This window comes from Lupinus angustifolius, chromosome LG04 (genome assembly GCF_001865875.1).
Source record: "Lupinus angustifolius cultivar Tanjil chromosome LG04, LupAngTanjil_v1.0, whole genome shotgun sequence".
Taxonomy (NCBI): Eukaryota; Viridiplantae; Streptophyta; class Magnoliopsida; order Fabales; family Fabaceae; genus Lupinus; species Lupinus angustifolius.
The window spans coordinates 9,589,000-9,610,507 of NC_032012.1; the positions used below are offsets into that span (position 1 = coordinate 9,589,000).

Sequence of the window (21,508 nt, forward strand, 5' to 3'; positions counted from 1 at the left end):
TAAATTTAATTTTTATGTTTAGTATAACTGATATCACATCCCAAACTTGTTAAATACTAACTCTCTTCTACCATCTATTATTTATGTTGACTATTTGAATGATTTAAGTTTGTGCTAAACATATGTTTTGATCAACTATATTGCTTATTTTGCATAGTAGTTGATATACATTGAGTTCAATAGTCATATGGATAACAACATCTTGCAATTGAGTTTATAGCTGTTATCCAGGAATTAATTTTTTGGTAAGGTTACCCGAGATTTGACAAGTTTAAAGATTGTACCATTAATTTCAATTCCACTAAGTTCAAATTCAGTTTTAGATTTCAAGTTCAGATTTCAATTTCAGGATCGAATAAGTACAAACCAAATATCGACCTGTCATGTAATTCCTACTTTCATTACTCTTTTACTTTCTCAATAATACTATTATTTACTATCGAGCTTACTTATTATTCAAACTTAGCTAGTTTTACACATGTTAAAAAATTAATTAATTACTTTGATTTAATAAAAAACATACAAATAATTATAATTATTATTCTGTCCGTGATATGTTTGAGAAAATATTAAAAGTTTTTCTAATTAAAATTGAAACCAGAAGGAATAGTGCCTAAAAATAAATGAGTATAATTACTATAGAAAAACAGGAGATTATTATTTTCAGAGTGTTGTAATGAATGCCAATGTAATTTGATGACCATCTTATCTTAGTTAGGCAATAGTAATTTCATGTGGTCCAGTGCAATCCCCCTATGATATGATTTATGATAAAATGAATAAAATATAAAATGCATTTGACTTAAACTACTTGGATAAAGGAGCTCATACATTGGGATAAAATCCATTGGAATAGGAATAGGAATAGGAATTAGTATGCAATGATGAATGAAGCTCCCCAGAATGGGAAGAAGAAGCTCCAAAATACTCTCCGGGACTACTGCTACTAGAATACATGGATGATGTTGGTAATCCATGAATTTTAGGCAAACCAGTTTCTTCACCCAAACTGTATCCTCTTTCCACTTTTTCAGCTTCAACAGGCAGCTCCTCCAAATCCTACCAACACAAATTACACTCATCACCAACTACAATCAACAACCAGACATGCCATGTAAAACAACATACAATTTGGACTACCCACCTTAAAAGCCTGTTGATAAGCTCGAAGCAGTTCTCGACAACGCTTTCTTTTTATGGCTACCTCGCCAGGTTCTTGCAACATCTCTTCAAAAAGGTTGTCCCTGGTTTGAATATACAACATATCTTCAAGCAACGTCAGAGAAAATTTTATATATACATCAGAATGAATCAGCAGGACCATAACCACTGTATGCTACCTGTATAGCTTTTTAATGAAGACATTGTGAAGCTCTCTCTTGGTGTTGTTTACCTGACAAGACACGGTAAAAAGACGGATATCAGGATTTACAGAAACACAAACAAAAAATCATATAATGTCAACACGACTAAAAATAATGGTCAAATACTCAAATATTATGATTGTTAACAAAAAAATTTGATAAGCTGAATGTTAACAGTAACTACCACCACCCATAAAACCCCTAAATGGTCAACTACAGAGTTCAAGTACTTAAATCCAATAATGAGATAAATTGTAACTACTCAGAACAGTTCTAATCATGCTACAGAATAAAGCTGCCTATGAATTGAGTAAGAAAAAACAACTATAAGATGTAAACATATTCAGCATACAGTTACAATTTTCCAAAGGAGAGAAAACATGCATCAAATCTAGTAGATATTATTTTGTAGTCAAGTTACAAAACAGATAATGAAAGTGAGAAATTGCTATTCCGTATGCTACACAACATTGGAATTGACAGCAGGAGACCACTTGTTTTAGATTTATTGCAATACTTGATCTTAAAAGAAGGATATGGTGTACCAAGAAGTGCATAATTGCTTTCGGGACAAAATCCTCAACATTTTTCCTGACAATGTCATAGTATGATCTCAAAAGCAACTTTGTTACTGTAATTTCAATAGCTCTCGTCTCTGAATTGGTGTCAGATGGCCTCAAAATAGCTGGTGGCTACAAAAATAGAAGCAGGTTAAGAAAATGTATACCCAAGGAATATATTGATCAAGCTGGTAATAAAATAAATGTGTCACATTATATATACCTCTCTCAAATGGATCATAGAAATTGATTGCTCCGCATTGTGAACCTGTTCAATATGTGGCCTATTAGCTATACTCTCCTTCACAGACACACGGCTATCACTTCCACCAAAAATGGATGAGATACCCCAACTTGATCCACCAGTGTTACCTGGAAAAATTTCAAGCATTAAAAATTGTAAATATCTAAAAAATAATAATGATATATTGATACATCAAAAGCACATTATTAAGGACTGGACAACCAAAAAGAAAAGCACGAAAGCAAATATGTAATAGAACTAACGTAATAACAAACACAAGCATTAACCATAAGAAATAAATTACCAAAGGGAACACCTTTCTCAACATCTGACGCATCATGGACACCCTGTTTTTTTATTTGTCATCAGAATTGAAGTGATAACGAGATACTAATTTAGTAGCCCTTATATTGATTCTCATTAAATAAAATATAAAAAGAAAAATTATGGTTAATTAAGCAGAAGATAATTAAGAACCGGATCAGCAACTACTCCACTGGCTTGTCTTCCAAGAATACCCCAAGACTTCACACTTCTTTCAGAAGCTGACCCCTTATCAGATTCCAGGGCATCCTATAGGAAATTAATAAGAAAACTTTAGAAGCATAAAATTTTATTCATATGTCACATGAAAAACATAGGCTATATTTGGAATGAAAGCCCACAATATGTACACCTTCGGCCTAGAAGCTGTTACAGAAATCCTAGAAGACTTGTTCTGTTGCACTGCAATTTCCAATGCCTTACTTCCACCAATAAAATTCGGGTGAGAGGTGTTTATGTAGTCCATCTGAAAAATTCAGTAGTTTAAATAACAAATAAAGGATAACGGTATCAGTAAATTGAATATTCACTCTGATAAAAAACACATGTTTTACGGGAAAACACACATTTTACCAGAGCAAACAAAGCCATGCTGTGCTCGACCAGTCGACCTACTATACAAGCATTAGGTAAACCTCATTTCAGTTATGATCAAACTTCCAAAACCTCAACCTATCAGTTAAAAGGGAGATAAATTCTGGAAATGGAAGGCTTGACATACCCACCAACAGCTATTACCTCCCAACAACTCCATTGGAAATAATTGTCTCATTCTGTTATGTAAGACAATAATAAGGAAAATGAGGAGTTGAGATCAATACAAATGAGACAGATCACCCGGTCAAGACTGCATGGCTAAAGTTGATCCAAACTATAAGGAGAAAGTTTTATCATTTTCAGATGATCAATTTCATTTATAACTTCGTAGGATTTTTTTATTGGAGTAAAGTTTTGGCCCGCTAACCTATTGAGTTTAAATGAACTATTATTCAGTAAAAGGTAGAGGATGGGGCAGTAGTACATTTATACTTCAAACAAGTTAAATTGCAGCAAACCTCCATTTCTATAATGTGTGCAATCATGTTCTCTGAGGGTTCAAGGCCTTCCCGTAAGAAGTTCCCTGTAACTTCATCCATTCGCTTTCGCAAGAAAGGGAATCGCTGCAGTTCAGTTACCATACATCGATGGCTGATCTGAAGATAAGGAATTTTGTTTAGGCACTTACTTGATAATGTGAAAAACATAGATGGCAAGCTTTAAAGCCCTGCCCTTACCTTTATTAGTTCATCATATATAAACCTCGCGCACTGAAGGCTTGGATCCAATAAATGAGATATTTGCCTCCTCACAAGGACTTCAAACGGCACCTGATTACAAGGAAATAATTGATAAATATGTTGTGGACTCCGGAGTAGGATTTTTTTACAAATTTCGTAAGATTATCGCTAGGATTCACAAAACAAATTAAAAAATATACAAAAATCAACTGAGAAAATTTAAAGATATAATTTGTCTCGTTTTTTTAAAGAAAAGAGGGCAACAAGACCTACTTCTGGAACAAACAAAGCTGATTTAGGCCCACTTGCATTCTGTATGGCAGTACGTATGTCATCTTCAGTCAAGTCTTCACATGGATCGACCACCTTCAAGATAGCATTAAGTTACAGAATAAGTCTCAAAGTCAAAGGAACTAATTCTGAAAAAATGAACAGAAGCTACAAAGGTCAAATGTTCCGTGATATCAAATACTTATTTTTCCTATCACCTAAAACTTAACACGGCATAAATGTGCTAATTATAAACCATTGAATTTTAATCTGTATTATTTTTATCATTTGAAACAAGAAGAAATTATTTATTTTCTTTGTTAAAAAATCATACATAAGATTGCTGATATTTGATAGTACAATTTATTTAATAATGTTTGAGTGATATTAGATAGTATAAACAATAAAAAGTAAATGGGTGGTTCAATCCATGAAATGCAATAAAAGGACAGGAAATTTATCAATATTAAATGGGTGGGTTAGACACCCACTATAACAAATAGAAAATGGGCTAGTTGATTTATTAATTATTTTAACCAGTTTTATTTTCCATCTTTAATTTAAGCACAGCATAAGAGTAGATATCTTTTCTATTTACAATTATATGTAAATACAGAAATATGTACCTCCAAACTCCTCACAAAGATGGATTGAAAAATATAATGAATTCGTGCGCCGCCAGATAACTCAGAAGTAGACATCTCCTCGTTCTTTCCCTCAACCATGGAGGAAAATGCTGTTAGAAAGAGAATGAAGATAGCATTTACTGAATTAGGAAAGGTAATGATGTAGAGTACCATTTCATAAATACAAAAAAGATAAGAAAAATATGAGCTTACAAGTGGAAAGGGTGAAAGGAGATAAAAAAAACCAGATAGTAGGGATATTAGGTACCTTCAGAATATTTTGAAAGGATATTCAGGAGAAGAGCACCCTGACCGGCCTATTGGAGACGAACAATTATAGATCAAATAAGGCAAAAAACCATCCAAAAGTAGAAAACAAGCTGCTTTTTAATTACAATAAGATGTTATACAGCTTATATAACTATTTAAATATTTAACAATTCATAGAGGCATGTCAAGATTCAAGACACATCCAATATTAACACATGCCTTGGACTCGGTGATTTCTCCATAGCTAGCATGTTCCTTTGCAACAGCAACTAGGGAAGTGCTTATTCGTGCTCTCAGCCCTGGTAACACAGCTTTGATATGTTGTGCTAGAATCTACAAATTGATGGACAGGCAAATATACACATTACGACATGTATCACTCCAAAAACTGCAATCTTAAAAGAATCTGCAATGGTTTAATTTTTTACACGCTTTGTAAGAGTTTAGTTCATTTTGCTGATATGGCATGAATTTTGTCTGAGAAAGTTATAACTTGGCCATAATCTCTTTAAACTCACCCCAAGCAACAAATAAATGTTAATATAAATTATAAAGTTCATTTCATAGCAGTAGCACCCAAAAAAAGCTCGTAATTTCAACTTTCCTTCATCTCCCTTTTAAAAGGATGATGCAACTTAATAAAAGTAAATTTCCAAAACGACCACAAGATCAGCGTTGAAGATGAAACTACAATCTTTTTAAGCTTACCTCCTATAGTCAATGGATATTATTAAAGCAAACCAAACAGGAATTTTTACTTGCTTTAGTATAACGCGAAAACCTGGACATTATAATGTCCATTAAAGTAGGAAAAATCAAGGAGACTGGAGAGGATTTTTCTTTTGGTGCAAAGAATACATTATTCCATATGGATAAGGGATGGCTGAACAGTATAGTTGAGGCCAGCATTGTAAGAAGTAAAATACATAACCATAGACAAATCGTGTTCTCAACACCATAAAGAGTTAAAGACTCTACCTGGTTCAATCTCTTTGCCAATTGAGGAACACCACAACTATCTGCTAGACCACTATATACCTATGATGATTGCATAAAAGAAGAAAAAAAATCAGTATATACAAGTGAAAAGGCTTAAATATCGGGAAGAGGAACTTCCTTACAGGACGACTGCGGAAAAATTTCTCTTCAGCAACAAGAGCATCCTTTATACTCCGATTCATTTGAATATCCTAATTTCATGAGACAACAGACAAACCATTTTTCAGCAGCACACATTGACCTGCATCCTAATCAAGCAAATTACATATGCATTTTTATTCGCAATGTGCCATTTATGAACAGTACATGTACCAATAACAAGTACTTTTAGCAAAATATCAAATAGAGCATGTGCAAAGGTATAGTCAAATGATGCCTTCATCACAGTAGGACAACATCATTACCTCCTGACTACGGTTTACAACACCCACATAGCCAAGTCGGAGGGGAATAACTTTTCCTTGTAACAGGTTCCGGGCATCAGTACCTCTGTCCATGATATCCAACTACATTCCAAATAATGCATGCCTAACATTGTCAAAGCAAGGCAACAGCATAACACGTTTCACAAATAAACACACAGGTTAGAATATTAGTACTGAACCTTTGTGATCACACCAATCGTTCTATTACCTGCAACCGAGATATGAACATTTAATACCACATAAAAGAGATGTGAAAGGGTTAAAAGTTTTGGGCATATGGAATCAAAAGCTCACCATCAGGGTCAGCAATTCCTGCCATCTGAAGAGCGTCTGAATTGGCCAAATCTGAATTTGCTGGTGTAACAGCAAGAATGAGACAGGTGGGAATTTTGATATATGACATGATCATTGTTCTAATTCGGGCTTCAATGTCAGAAGGTTGGTCACCAACTGGAACCTTCGTTAAGCCTGGGAGATCTACAAGTGTGATATCAAGAACATTGGGTGAAAAAATCTTCAGACGAATCTGCTTGTCTGAGACACCTTTGTTCCCTCCTGCTTCCCTATCAGTTTCAGCCTACAAAAAGTGGATAAAGATATTACAACTCCACAGTGAGATATTAAGGAAAAAGAATTAAACTAATAACTGAATGTCTATATCTGTACTTGTGAAGTATTAGTGCTATACAGACGCAAATAATGGAAATCTCAAATTCAACTGTTTTTCAAGCTTAAAACATGAAAACTAGGATATGGAACTTCGACCAAGACAACAATGACCTGTCGATATTGGATTAATGTTGACGGTGCACTGAAAACTGCAGCGACAAATGAGAAAACAATATCCCTCAGAGCTCTATCAACTAGTTTACATTTAATTGTAATCTATTTTACTAATCTCAATGGATCAAGTATGCAATATTAATTCAGTCCACTATATGGTTGCTCTATGATTGGACTAATGGATGCCATAAATTCCTAAGATCGACTTCTAGTATATGGGCATGACCATCGGGGATCACTGTCAGATTATTTGCACCTAAGTTCAACTCGGATGGAGAAAATAATCATCCTGTATTCACAAAAGTGGCACTAAAGACTCTTCCTTCTATTCAGATGTAGACAAGTCAAGGCAATGTTACAATAAGGAAAGGAGTGTCCAATAGGAAATAGCCCATCAAGATAAATGGTGATGTTTAGCCAAACATGCGAATGACATTTGAGAATAAATAATCAAGCTAACTACTTTTCTCCAAGGCTATGACTTAAATGATAACCACCTTCTCGTCGATTAAGACATGGAGACTTCAGATCTCTGTGGCACTTGTTAATCCAATTAACGATAAGAAAATACTTCAAGCAGGCTAAGATCCTAAGAATTTGAATGTCCCACTTCATGTCATGCCCTTGCATTAGAAGAGCCTGCTAATTAACAAACTCGTGCTTGCTGCACATCCCATAGTTAATGAATCAAGAATTAAAAACATGTGCATATACAAACCCTCAACAGTTTCAGCTTATATAGCATCTTCAATACCTTAAATAATGGCATTCCTTCCTCTAAATTATTTATTCAGACACTAGCTAATAAATATCAGTGGGAACAAGCAATAAAAAGCAGAAACAGGTTGTACAGCTATACTGAAACAAACAAAAAGAAAGAGATTATCATGAGAATGAAGACATGATACAGCACCTGAATTTCCCTGCGAATATGGGAGAAATCGAAGAATCTATTGCCAGGCAAATGAAGGAACTCGCCATACTCTTCTTCAGAGCCATCAGCTTTCCTCTTTGTTTGTACGAGCTGGAGAACAAGGGGGCGGCGCGTGCATATATCGTTACCGCGAGGGAGGAAGTCACGGCCGACAAGAGCTTCAAGGACGCTGGACTTGCCACTGCTCTGGCTGCCAACGACGGCGACCTGAGGGAGGTCGATGGTGGATTGAGTACCGACGCGAGAGAAGATATCCTGGAGGCGGTTGACGAGGGAGATGACGGAGGAGCCGAGAGGAGAATTGGAAGAAGAAGAAGAAGAAGATGATGATGATGGAGGAGGAGGAGTTGTAACTGCCTCATCCGCCATTGATTGGTTAGATCGGAAGAACCCTAACTGATTGGTTTTGATTTTTGAACTTCTGCTTCTCTTTCTTTCTTCTACTTCCTTTTTGTTTTCAACTTCTACTACAATAGTACCATGCCTTTCTTCTTCCTGCTTGTATTATTGTGACACAAGGAGGCTTTTTAGTAGTGTAAAGTCTCATTATATTCAATTTCGATTACAAATAGTGACATTCACAGATACTATAATTAGTTCGTTAGCAGAAATATATTGTATTATTATTACTTGAGGGTGCGAATGTCTTTCTATCATTCTATGCTTCATCATTCTCATTGTAGACTTTGACTTTTGTGAATAATTATTGTAAAAGTTAAATTGCATGGTGAATAAGGGTTAAATCTTTATATCTCTCGGGAGAGTTAGCTTACATATTTGTGCGAATGTTTCCGACTCAGATAGGATTGTCTGATGGGAATGGAATATCTCCTTATATAAGGAGATAAGTTATCTCCTGCCAGTGAAATCATGACATGTTTCATCAATTTCTATAAAAATATTTTTTTTTTAAAATAAACAAAATAGCACACATGTCACATTTTTACTGGTTAGAATACATTATTCTCTTGTATGATTATATCAACTTTTGGGTGCATTAAAGAGAAAGAGGTTACCTTAAATTATGAGATGCCATTTTCCTTCATACGTATGGTATTTTTCTCAACAGCCATTTCAATGATCAACAAAGAAGAGTATTATGACAACATGAAGCTGAAAAACTAATCATTAAGCTCTTGAGAATCCTGAACAACTTCCACGAACTAGAATATCCGATTTCATAATCTACACCGCCACTTGTACCGGTACCGGCGCCGTCATAATCATCAACCCCTAACGGTTTTTTGTTAGCAACTTTCTCAGGCGAGCATTTTGCTTCGTCTTTGTTAGCATGAATGATCAATGATCAGTAACAAAATTCTTCAATGGAGTTTAGGAAACACGCGCAACTCCACATGATGGAAAAATGGTAATCGCGAATGCGATTGAGCTAGTGAGTGAGTGAGTGGGACCGAGTCAGAGTAAGAGAGAAAAGAGAGAGACTCGTTTGAAATTGAAAATTACATAAATGCCATGGAGTTGGTGTTGTTGAATTCTCATTCCTACTTATTTTTTGTTGGAAGGGAGAATCCGGAAGTTTCAATGTTATTGAGATATGGGAAGAGTCGAGAGTCGATAAATCACATTTTGAACCAAAACATATTAGTTTTATTAGAATATATTTGTTGTATTTGATGTAGTTTATATTATAATTTTTGTGTGTTTATGATAATATTTAGTTTAAGGTGAGAGATATGGTTAATTAATGTGTTGGTGGTGGTTAATTAGGGTTATATGATTTTCTGTAAAAATTAAATAATATGAATGGCAAAATAGGAAATAAAAATTACATCATAGTGGAAGTTACACCATATTTTGGCTTTATATATAGTATAAATTAACTCTCTCACTTCTCCCATATATCTAATGTATGACTTCACGCTTGAATAAGAAACAAACAAATGCGGATATGCAAATGATTTTTGCAATAAATATAACAATTCAAATTGCAAAATGAATTTTCATTTAATTCTTAACTAAATAAGGATTAAAAAAAAATACTCAAACTAGAGATGTAGAAGAACAGAGGAAAAACATCATTCTTACATTTGAAGCAACCATCAACTTAATAATGGGCGATGTTTTTTTTGTATTGTTGTTGAAGGATTTGTTTACGAATTGGTTATCGAGAATAATAAAGATAAATATAAGAATTTTTAGATATGTGATATATTTGTTATAAAATCTTTGTTATTTCTATCTCTCCAAAACTTAACCAACAAACATACCATAAGTGAATAGGATATTCTAGAGAGGAGTGAGAGCATTATCATGCTCATTTAAAAATTGTATATTTAGAGAAATATCCCTTATTTATATATATATATATATATCTTTGTTGACTTGATGTTGAATGTGCCCTAGTTTGCATGAGGTGACTGGGATATGATGGGTATAGTCAAATTTAGACGACCTTCGTTCATGTGGCCAACATTTACTAGGATAGGCTATGTAAAATGTTTTTGTCTAGCTTATTTGTCATAAACATGACATCACTTGTTAGGTCGACCAATGTGATATAATCCATTTACCTGAATGATATATGTGTATATCTTTGTTAAGTCGAGTTATGTTGTAATGGTGTTTACTAGGTACAAGTATAAAAAACTATGTTGTATGAATACATGAATCCATTACTCATATAATTGTTTTTTTGTTGAAAAATCTAAGGCAGAAGAAGTATACAACACATGTATCCATTGCCTTGGTAAATGATCAATAACTAATCTTAATTTTTATATCTTTGTATTTGATTAACTATTGATTGCTTCTTATAAAATTATTTTATAAAAAAAAGATAAACCAACCATAGTAAGTAATCATTCTTACTTCAAGTGCATCTCTAAAAAATATTTGTTAGACTTGATTTTATATTATTATTTTTCAAATAGTTAGTATAAGTTACTTTATTTCCAAATTGGATTTATAAATTATGTTCTCATTACTTTGTAACTTAAAACACGTGTTTTATATGTTACATTTTTAGGAAAACAACAAAGGGATTTCTTAGAAAACACTATTCCTAAGTAAAAGATATAAAAATACTAAATTTTGTTTGAATGTTGAGTTGTAAAAAACAACGAAATTGGTAATTACTGAATGTTAATAAATTAACCTAAAAAAGTAAATAGCAAAATTTATTATATATTGTTTCTGGGAAGGAAAATTCATATATTTTGATATATCCATAAAAATTGTTGTAGGAATAAATAATATTTAGAGAAAAGTGAAATATTTAAAGCAGGACCAACCATGTTTCACTTTTTTCTAACTTCTGTCTTTCATTCACATCCTCACACAAGTCCACAAAAGCTCTTTGTTTTTTCCAATTTAATCAATGTCAATATCAATGAATATGTGGATACTCTTCACTAATAGAAAGATAAATACTTCAATTTCTTTATATTTTTATGATAAATATATTATTTTATTATACTTGTAAGAATAGATGTATCATTTATCATTATATTTTAGATTTTTTTTTGTTTTCTAAGAATTTTGTCTCTTCGTTAAGGAAGATGATGCATACCCAATATCAACAACACCCACGCGTGTTAATTGTTCCAAGAAATAACAATTCAATTACCAAAACACCCTTCTTTCACACCATTCACACGTCACAAATTCTATGTCCTTTATGGTCTTTACAAATACTCTTTATTATTAAGTCGTAATATTTAGGACTTGAGTCTTCCAACTTTAACCTTTTGCATTTTCAAAAATGGACGGTGGCGGAAAAGCGGAGGCGGAACGGTGGCTATACACCGCGAACAAGCTTTTAACGGCGCGTGACTTGCACGGAGCTCGGTCATTTGCGATCCGTGCCAGAGAATCTGACCCGAGATTCGAGGCGACGGAGCTGTTACTTGCGGTGATTGACACGCTCCTCGCCGGTGAGGCACGAATCAGCGAGCATTTAGTTGATTGGTATTCAATTCTTCAGGTGCTACGATACACGCAGAGTATTGAGTATATAGCAGCGCAGTATCGCCGACTCGCTATCATCCTTGACCCTCAACGTAACCCTTTCGCTTTCGCTACTCATGCGTTTCAGCTCGTGCATGATGCTTGGTCTGTTCTTTCTAACCCTAACAAGAAAATTGTTTATGATAATGACCTTAGATTGTTGACTGAACCACCGCAGCAACCACCGCCTCCTCCTCCCGCTCCAGCACCGGCTCCTCCGTTGGTTACCGGTTTTCAGTTTTCGCCTCCGAGGCAAATCCAAATCCAAATCCAGAACCAAAATCAGCATCACCACAATCAGAATCAACACTACCAGAATCAGCACCAGAGTCAACAGCAGCAACAACAGCAGCAGGTTCAAATTAGGAAAAGCCCTAAGTCTTTAAGTCAGGCTAGGGTGGTGGTTGTTGAGGAAGAGACGCATAATCAGAATCGGAGTCTGGACAATGTGACTGAACCTGAACCGGTTTGGGTGGACCGGACTGATGACTCAACCCGGACTCAGTCTGTGACTGAGAATGTTATAGAGAGTTTTTGGACTGCATGTCCTTATTGTTATGTTATTTATGAGTATCCTAAGGTGTATGAGGACTGTACCCTCCGGTGTCAGAGTTGCCGGAAGGGGTTTACTGCGGTGGTGGTTAGGTCACCACTGAATTTGGGTGAGAATGATGATAGTTATTGCAGTTGGGGGTTTATGCCATTAGGTTTTTCTGGTAATTTGAAAGAGTTAAGTGGGGGTTCTTCTGATTGGAACCCGTTTTCGCCTTTGTTTCCTTGTCCTTTAAAGGGCGGGTCTACCAGGAAGGGCCGGAAGGGGCCTGTGGCCTACTATGACCAGGAAGCGTGTGTGGCGTTTGTGGAGAAAGAGCTTTCGGATAGTAGTGATGATTCCGATGATGGGGACTGGCGAAATACTTATACTAAGAGGTTGAGGAAGAGGGCGAGGGGGATTGGAAGAAGGTCAGGCTTTGCTTCTGCTAGTGGTGTTGTTAGAAGGTCAAAGACTGGTAGACCGAGGAAGGGGGTTCAGAATAATGTAGGGGATGTCAATGTGGCCAATGGTGAGGCTGTTAATGGTCATGGTGGTGGGCCTGCACCTGCAGCGGCAGTTGCTGCAAGGCCGGAATCAAGCAAGAAGGCTGCAGTGGTTGGTGCTAGGAGGAGGGGTGCAGCAAACTTGGGGAAGTTAGACTTGAATGTAGAGTTTAGCAATGAGGTGGATGAGCATGCACCTGGAGCGAGTGAAGGGAATGGCATGAATGGCAATGGGAATGCACCTGGGACTGGAAATGCTGAGGATAATATCGAAGGCATTGGGTTTTTTGAGGGGCTTGATGAGTTCCTCAGTAGCTTACCCATTCTCAATGTTGTTGCAGATGATAAGGTTAAGGGTAATTAGTGTTGTAGGCATTTGTTTCTTGTTGTAGATGTTAATTGGATGTTGGTACTTGTTGTCGCACAAGATGATGATGCTGGAATTTTGTGAATTATTGTCACTGCCAGTCTTATAATAACTTGAGGCAACACCTCCTTACTTTGTTTTTGAACTAGCTCAGGAGGATTACTTTATCTGGTTTAGATTTTAGTTATGTTGAGGAAGGATATTTACTGGTTGAGGCTTTAAACTTTTAATCAATCACACACTCACACTGATAACCATGACAGCTTGGTTTGGAGTTTTACTTGGCCCTTAACTCCAAAGTCCAAACTGTGTGATTGGCAGCCATCTTACTTGCATTTAGGTGTTACCTGCTAGTGCAATAACGTTAGCAATACATTTGTTTGTGTTCATAGTGTTCCTGGGTTCATGTAACCTTTCCCACATATGGGATCATAATGGCTTGTTAATTTATTTCTATTTGTTGTTGTTATAGCGGTTTTTCTTCTACTGTGTTCCTATTTTGGTTTTCCTGTCGCTTTCCCCTCTTGTTCTGGTAAAAGACTTTTCTAAAGTAAGCTTGTCTGTAAAATGAGAAGGTAAGAATGCATTTAGCTTTCAATTATTTAGGGGGTTATACACTGTTATTCATGTTAGAGACAAGCTCACTTTAAAGCAGCTCCCTCGCTTGTTCTGCTAGGAAAAGACTTTCAGAAAATAAGTTAATTCTTGTTATTTTTTTCTTTCTTTAATGTGTCAACATTTTGTGAATGAAGAAGGTTGAAAGAAGCTGAAGTTTTGTCAAGAAGCTTTTATCTGGAGTCTAAAAGTCGAATTCTCCTTCCGTTTCATGGTGTTTTGGTTATGCCTTGTCCTTTTTCCTTTCATAAGTTTCATCCTAATTAGTTGTTAATCTGTTCCTTCCGGGTATAAATAATCACAGAATTGATGTTATTTAAAAAAGCAATGTCTGGGTGTGGCAATACCTGTCAGGTCTCCAGCATTTTAACTACTCACGCAGTTTAAGGTCACTGACAATTTATTAGCTTATGGTTTGTCTTCTTGCATCAGCTTTTGAAAGTGCTAACTAACTGGAATTTGCCTATGATCGAACAGGACATGTATTTGGTACGTTATTCTGATATTTTCGTTTGATGTGAAATGTTGAGTTTCTATTAGATGGTTCTGCTTATCCTTTTCAAACTGTAGGTAACCTTCCTGTGCTTGTCCGCTTATATTCCCCTTCAGAAATAGGCTAATATTTCCTTTGTAAATTTTAGTGGCTGGCAATAGTTATGAAAGTTTACATTTGTTTCATATGTGTAGCAACTTGCCGGCTGCTTTGAGCATTCTGTTTAGAGTCCTTTACTCGAACTTATAAATCTGATCAGAACAAGTTATAGTGTAATACCATCTTTCATCACTTGAGTCATAGGAAGGAGTCTACAATGATAATCGAGGAAATGCCTTTACTTAATCAATTTTGAAAGAATGGTCTTTCTAAGTTGATCTGTCTGCATGATACATTTTCTCCATTTGGCATTTTTCTTCTTCTCAAGGGGATCGTTATTAGGATTTAAGTTTCGCTAACGGATGTCATGCCTTCAAGATGAGATCGGGTGATACATCATGATTTGTTTGGTGTTTGTGTGTTTTCTACTTGTCTATTCTGATCTTGGACAAGTTGTTCTATAAGGTTGTGCTGCAATTAGAATTTGTGTATGTGCAGTTCTGATGAAATGAGTTCTGAAAAGTTCTATTTCCTAATTCCCTTTTCCTTATACACTTTTATCTAAGTGGTGATGAGATCCATTTTACCCTGAATTTAAAAATAACTCTACATATTTCACTTTATTTTAATATAAAGGGTAATGGTGATCTTCTTTAGATTGGGATAGTAATGAAGGGTTAATAATATAACATAGTAAGGTACAAATCTTCATGTACATAAAAAACTCACGTGTTATTTATAAACTAATAACTAACCTCTGTTATTTGTGGACTGATTTTACAAGAGATGTTATCATTTTCAAAAGAAAACAATATTTTTATTAAAAATTAAAATTGTAACTTTATCGAACAAGTTGAAACTCATGGTTGTGATAAGAAATATGGTAGAACAGTTTGTACTTTATTTATTGTAATTTATAGTTTGTTGAGCCAATATGATATAATAGCATATAAAGCTATCTTGTTGACAAAATTTATCACCTGAATTATTTTTTATTTTATAAAAAGAGCTGAGATAGAAATGAGTAAAATAGTGCACTTTGTTTTCCCTCACACCCTTGTACATGAGTATTCCCGCTGTCACCATCACATTTTCATCTTAGTTTAGTAGCGCTAAACATTAAGATATAACAAATAACACATTAAAATTACACTTTTTAATATATAAAATATGCTTAAAAATGTATGCACATAGTGTAAGAATTTTTTTTATAGTTGTCAATGCATGAAAGATGTTAAGTGCGGTATGTATATGTAATACTAATATGTCATCTTCCTACCAAAGTCTGACATATTCCATCACCACTTTTTTCCTCGACTTTAACTATAAACGTGTCTATATTATTATATCATAAGTTTTCCACAAATAACTGGTGTTGTTTACTGAACTGTCAGTGGAAAAGAATAATCTTTTTGTTTTCCTTGCTTTCTTAAACACCTTGGTTTCTTCGCCTTATTATTTGGATTTTGGAATCCACTCTTTTTAGTACTTTTCCCAAAGCCATATTATAGCTATGACTTTTTAACACCATTTTTTATTTTTCATTTGAGTCTGTATTCTCCAATGGCATCATCTCCTGCCCCATTCTCTGTTTCAACTGATTCCACTCACTGCATTCTCTCTCCACCAACATCAAAGGTATAATATTTCTATTCACAAACATGTTTGTTTTTTAATCTTCACATATGCCCATTTTGTCCTTGTATTTGTGAATGAGCTAAGTGTAGTCACATTGTAGCGCCAGATCTTTGGTCCTACTCTGAAATTGTGGAAAATTAAGCATGCCCATTTGAGAAAGTTGATTCCTTTAAGGTCAGTAATGCCCAACTTTCTCTTCTTTACCTGCTTCACTGGTGTTTCATTTGTTTACTTGGTCAGTCTTTTGTAAAATTTTCATCACTGGGATGTAAATTCAAAGCTGTTTAGTTCATATTTTGTGACTAGGATTGGTGTAATTTTCTGAAATTCCCAATCTTTGGGAGCATTTATTGCACACAGAATATCATGTAACAGAACAGTGGAACCAGACTGTACCAAAAGAACAGAAGTTCTCACATGTATGCGGTCTGCCAAATGCTTAGTGTTGAGTAAATTTCATTTCAAAAGAAAATAATTAGTGGAACAGTCATTTAATGTTTACTATGTTCCTTATTTTCATTCCTAACTCCTGATATACAAAACAAAAATACATGAAAATGGTTATAAAGTTTGAATCTCCTCTATACATTGAGTAATTAAATACTCCAGCCCCTCTAATTTCCATAAACCAAACTTTGACGTTGTCGTAGTGATGTCCATTTTGAAGGGGTGATAGAGCAAAATCTTATCTCAGGATTTAGTTTGAAATTGTATCTTTTCTTTTATCAGCAAATAGTTTGAAACTGTATCTGTTATCTTAGGTCACTTTTACCTTAAGTCGCTGTTATCTTTCTTTGTTAGCTATTATGACTGTAACTCACTTGAGTTCAGCCGGCCTTTCTATTCAAAACATCTTCAATTTTGTGTCATCTCATAGTGTTCATAGCTGCAATTTTATATCTGTACTGTATGGACCTAATTTTGGACTAGTTTACTTATTTGTAGCTATTCCTTAGAAGTCAGAAGTAAAAGTAATTAACTAAACTATTGTTATCGTAAAAAAGTCCACCGAAACTTCTTTTTGTTTCATTCGGCTTCATATATGTTGCTCATTGTTTGCAGGAGTGATCAAGGTTTTGCCTTAAAGGCTTCTATGGGCCCTCCACAACTTACAAAGCAACTTAATAATAATAATAAGCGCGTAACCTTATCTGGAGCTGAAGATGGGTGTGATATATTTAATGATCTGAAGCATAGGTTTTTAAGTTTTAAGCACAAATACATGTAAGCTTCAGAAAAGCTCTCGTCGGAATTTTTCATTAAAGATGCCTAAAGAAACTTATTTGATATTGATTCTGTTTTATGATAGGGAAAACATTGAACAGTTTGAAAAACTTGCGAAGGCTCAGGCACCAAAGGGAAATTCCCCCTCTCTTTCTCTTTCTATTCCCCCATCCTTTTGGCTAAGCCTTTAGTTGTTTGTCGATTTATGGTTTGTTGCTTATTCCTTGTAGTCCATTTCTTCAATTTGTCTACTGAAGCATTAGCTAAAATAAGTACTCTTGACTAACAATTGCCTGTGGAGATTCTAGGGTATGCCCCTCAAATATTCTGGGATTTCAACCTGGAGAAGCATTCATAGTCCGCAATGTTGGCAATTTGGTTCCTCCACTTGAGGTATATGTCACACTGCTATCGATTTATTTGAGGTATTTGGTTGTCTGCATTTACCAAATCATTATCATCGTCGAGGTATGAACAAAAGAGTTACTCTACTTTCCTCTTCTAATTCCTTTTCCATGACAGAGTGGACCCTCAGAAACAAATGCTGCACTAGAGTTTGCTGTAAACTCTCTTCTAGTAAGCATTTTTTGGTACTTTTTTTGCCTACAAAGTACAAGGCATGATTTATCTTCTCCATTTTGTAATTTCTTATGTTTTTATCCATTATGCATATCCTTAGTCAACTACTAGTTTATTATTATATTTTGACAAGAAACTCACCTTTTCTGGTGAGTGCAATTAGGTTTGATACTTGAAGTATGGTTTAGGCCAAATATAAAAATGTTGAGGCATTGGAATTGTCATCATGAACTATTGATAGATTTGGATCTAGGTAGAAAATGGTTTTGGTTATAATAATGGCTGATTTTATGAAAATTGCAGCTTTGTAAGAAACTATTGAAATTGAAGAGTTCGGTATGAGAAATGAAGCAGGAGAAATATTTTGTTTCATCACAGTATTATGAGGTTAACTGCAAAATACTTACAAAGCATGAGCATGTATGAAATCAACCAATGATATAGTCACATGGCTTGTTTCAAGAAATAGTTGAGCTTTTAAGATTCCAGTACTTGAGTTTATAAGATTCTACTATTCTAATAGCTTTTTGAATAACTGATCAGAAAGGTGTAAAACATTCTTTTTAAACTGACATAAAATTATTCATTGCAGATTGAGAACATCTTAATTATCGGCCACAGCTGCTGTGGAGGTATACGTGCCCTTATGAGTATGCAAGATGATGAGAATGCAAGGTAGAATTGTTTAACTCCAGTTGTTAGTTATCCCTTTTATTTCTTCAGTAATGTCCTATACATTAACATTTTCACTTGGTGTTTTTTTTGGGCAGTAGTTTTATAAAAAGTTGGGTTATTATTGGGAAGAATGCAAGAATAAAAGCCGAAACTGTTGCTTCCAACCTCAGCTTTGATGAACAGTGCACACATTGTGAGAAGGTGATACTATTTGTTTTCAGATTTGAATGTGGAATGGAATATATTCCCATTTGGTTTCAAAACTTCAAAAATACAAATAGTATGAAGTTTGAACTGTTGAAGCCTTATCTGCAGTTTCTACTAATCTGGTTTGGGTGAATATAACTTTTTGATGTACTCTTTTGATTTTGCATGTTGATCATCCCTCACTTCAATTCTGAGTTTTTCTTGCTAATAGCCCAAAAATGTTCGAATTTAGAATGGCATTTCAAAGGCATATGTTAATTCCTATATTTGATTCCAAAGCTTCAAGGGAATAAAATCAGCCAAGATTAGTGCACTGGTGGATGTCATGATTTCTTTGAAACAAATCCCCCTCCTATTTCCCTTTCTAACAGTCCTTACTCCTTAGCCAGGTCCGAATTCAAACACCTATCATCAAATGTTGCTCATAGATTTTCATTCCTGCAAGATTGGACAATCCAGGTGGGTCATTCTTGTACGTCAGGGGTATGTTAACTATGAAAGTCCATGTCCCTTGAGTATGAGTCACGAGGCATTTATAATAACTTGGGCGTTCCCTCTCCCTATGAGATAACTTTTGGGGTGGAGTTGAGTCAACTAATCTTAATAGCCCTTACGAAACTGGGATCTCTGTTCCTTCAAACAAAATGAGTATTTTTGTTAATTATCTCTTCTTGTGGTTTGCATTGAATGTCTCCATTACCTTAATCTTCTGTTTCATATTAATTCATATATTTCAACTAGTTGGAGTCATGCGAATGTTAATCAATGCTGAAGTTAGTATGTTGATTACTTTCAAGCTTTAATGTTTGTGCTTTTTGTACAGGAATCAATTAACAATTCCTTATCAAACCTACTTACTTACCCCTGGATAGAAGAAAAGGTGGCAAAGGAAGAACTTTTTGTTCATGGTGGTTACTACAATTTTATAGACTGTTCATTTGAGAAATGGACACTGGATTACAGAGGAACCAAATTGGAGGAAAACGGCAGAATTGCGGTCAAAAACAAAGTTTTTTGGTCCTGAGTTTTACTTCTAATTTCCTGTATGATGTATTGCATTACTTTTCTTAAATTTATTCTAGCAGTAGCAGGACTTCTTTTTTGGTATGAACCATCTGGTATCCATATACACAAGAGTGTCTACTAATCCGGATTCTCAGGGGCTTGAACTCGAAAATTCTAGTTAAGAATTTATGCTAGTTAAAAGCATAGGTTTAATTATGTACTTATGTACACCATAAAGATTATAATAATTCAATTGATTGCCATTTCATGTGTCTGTTAACTGTGTTTTCCGAGTTACATCATAATCTGCAGTTCTGCACTGTGTTTATGTGATTCCCTCTTTTCAAATATTGTCCAAATTTCTTCATCTCATAAATTCAAAGCTTAATCAATATGACATAGTTCATTTCCCACCATCACAACTGGCATAGTTCATAATCACTCAGAAGTTCCTCAAAATTTCTATCTCTGCAACAAATTCATTGCCAAATTTCTTCTGATAGAGTAAGTCTAGTCTCACAAGGTGCTGTGAGTGATGCTATTTTCACTCTTCTTCTTCGTCTTCTTCTTCTTCTTCACATCTCATTTTATATCTAATTTATAATGATTGATTACCTACACATTATTGTTGCTAAAGCAAAAGTTTTATCCTGGATGGTAATAAACTAGGTGTAATATATGATAGACATTTACCTATCACAGGCAAGGCCCTTCTTATGACAGAGTAAGGAAAGTAGGAAACATTAAACTCTTCCTTAAATTTCTCTCACTTGGACAAGTTTTGATTCCATCTGTTTCTCATTCTTTGCTTTGCTGTTCTTATATTCCAACAACACAAGTTTTACAATCTTGTGCTTCATGTATAAACTAACAAGAAATTTCTTATCTTTTTAGTGACTGAATTTTATGAGTAGAGCTGTTCCATTCTATTGCCAGCTATATGATTCTTCAATAATACACATATATGCAGTATGCACATTAGCATGTGTGGGATTTGATAAGTATATATTTGCATGTTGGACACAATAATAGATACACATAATTCACATTTTAGTTGGGTTATCTAGCAGTGAAAGGATTTCACCATGTACTTAAGCCAACACTGATATATGAATTATGAAAAGTAGGCAAATTTGAAAGAAGAAAAACCAGTTTATAAATTTGTAATGATAGGTATTTATGACAAGATAGATATACAGATTATTATAAAAGTTTCATTATTCGAAAACTTTTTCTGTTGATAAATGAATATTAATCCTCTCTCTTACTTTTTATCATTTTTCCGAATAAGCCAATTGGACCATGTTGGTCCACTCTTTTTCCTATTCAAAGATCAGGTTTTAGATTATGTTTTCACATCAAAATTATTTGGAGATGAAAAGATTTGAATGAGGCTTTTTACTTTCCAAATTGACCTTTATATATATATATATATATATATATAAAGACTGGTTTATCAAAAAAGATGATTTAATGTACGAGGTTCCTTACTAGTGAGGTCCACGAGGGTAGTTGTACACAAATAT

At 34.6% G+C, this 21,508-nt stretch overlaps 3 protein-coding genes across 6 annotated transcripts; 2 read left to right on the forward strand and 1 right to left on the reverse strand.

The window, feature by feature from the left end:
* LOC109345657 (dynamin-related protein 3A-like) lies at positions 634 to 8,569 on the reverse strand. Of its 3 annotated transcripts, XM_019584790.1 has the most exons (21): positions 8,421 to 8,568; positions 8,056 to 8,390; positions 6,654 to 6,936; positions 6,539 to 6,567; positions 6,339 to 6,440; positions 6,057 to 6,125; positions 5,914 to 5,973; positions 5,155 to 5,268; positions 4,934 to 4,982; positions 4,666 to 4,775; positions 4,043 to 4,135; positions 3,767 to 3,859; positions 3,548 to 3,685; positions 2,845 to 2,958; positions 2,646 to 2,741; positions 2,473 to 2,515; positions 2,148 to 2,296; positions 1,910 to 2,056; positions 1,341 to 1,393; positions 1,145 to 1,244; positions 634 to 1,059 (listed from the first exon to the last, which is right to left on the reverse strand). In XM_019584790.1, exons 1-21 carry the CDS (start codon positions 8,443 to 8,445, stop codon positions 826 to 828), a joined length of 2,436 nt encoding a protein of 811 aa, XP_019440335.1. In that variant the 5' UTR covers positions 8,446 to 8,568; the 3' UTR covers positions 634 to 825. The 3 variants fall into 3 exon arrangements, with proteins under 3 accessions (XP_019440335.1, XP_019440334.1, XP_019440333.1); XM_019584789.1 differs by having other exon boundaries at positions 2,661 to 2,741; positions 8,056 to 8,569; XM_019584788.1 differs by having other exon boundaries at positions 8,056 to 8,568.
* On the forward strand, positions 11,783 to 13,595 carry LOC109345659. Of its 2 annotated transcripts, XM_019584792.1 has the most exons (2): positions 11,783 to 13,134; positions 13,165 to 13,595. In XM_019584792.1, exons 1-2 carry the CDS (start codon positions 11,798 to 11,800, stop codon positions 13,442 to 13,444), a joined length of 1,617 nt encoding a protein of 538 aa, XP_019440337.1. In that variant the 5' UTR covers positions 11,783 to 11,797; the 3' UTR covers positions 13,445 to 13,595. The 2 variants fall into 2 exon arrangements, with proteins under 2 accessions (XP_019440337.1, XP_019440336.1); XM_019584791.1 differs by having other exon boundaries at positions 11,783 to 13,595.
* LOC109345662 (beta carbonic anhydrase 5, chloroplastic-like) lies at positions 16,023 to 20,257 on the forward strand. The gene is made up of 9 exons (XM_019584796.1): positions 16,023 to 16,292; positions 16,393 to 16,466; positions 17,355 to 17,516; positions 17,602 to 17,654; positions 17,800 to 17,909; positions 18,039 to 18,092; positions 18,688 to 18,770; positions 18,866 to 18,971; positions 19,801 to 20,257. Exons 1-9 carry the CDS (start codon positions 16,218 to 16,220, stop codon positions 19,999 to 20,001), a joined length of 918 nt encoding a protein of 305 aa, XP_019440341.1. The 5' UTR covers positions 16,023 to 16,217; the 3' UTR covers positions 20,002 to 20,257.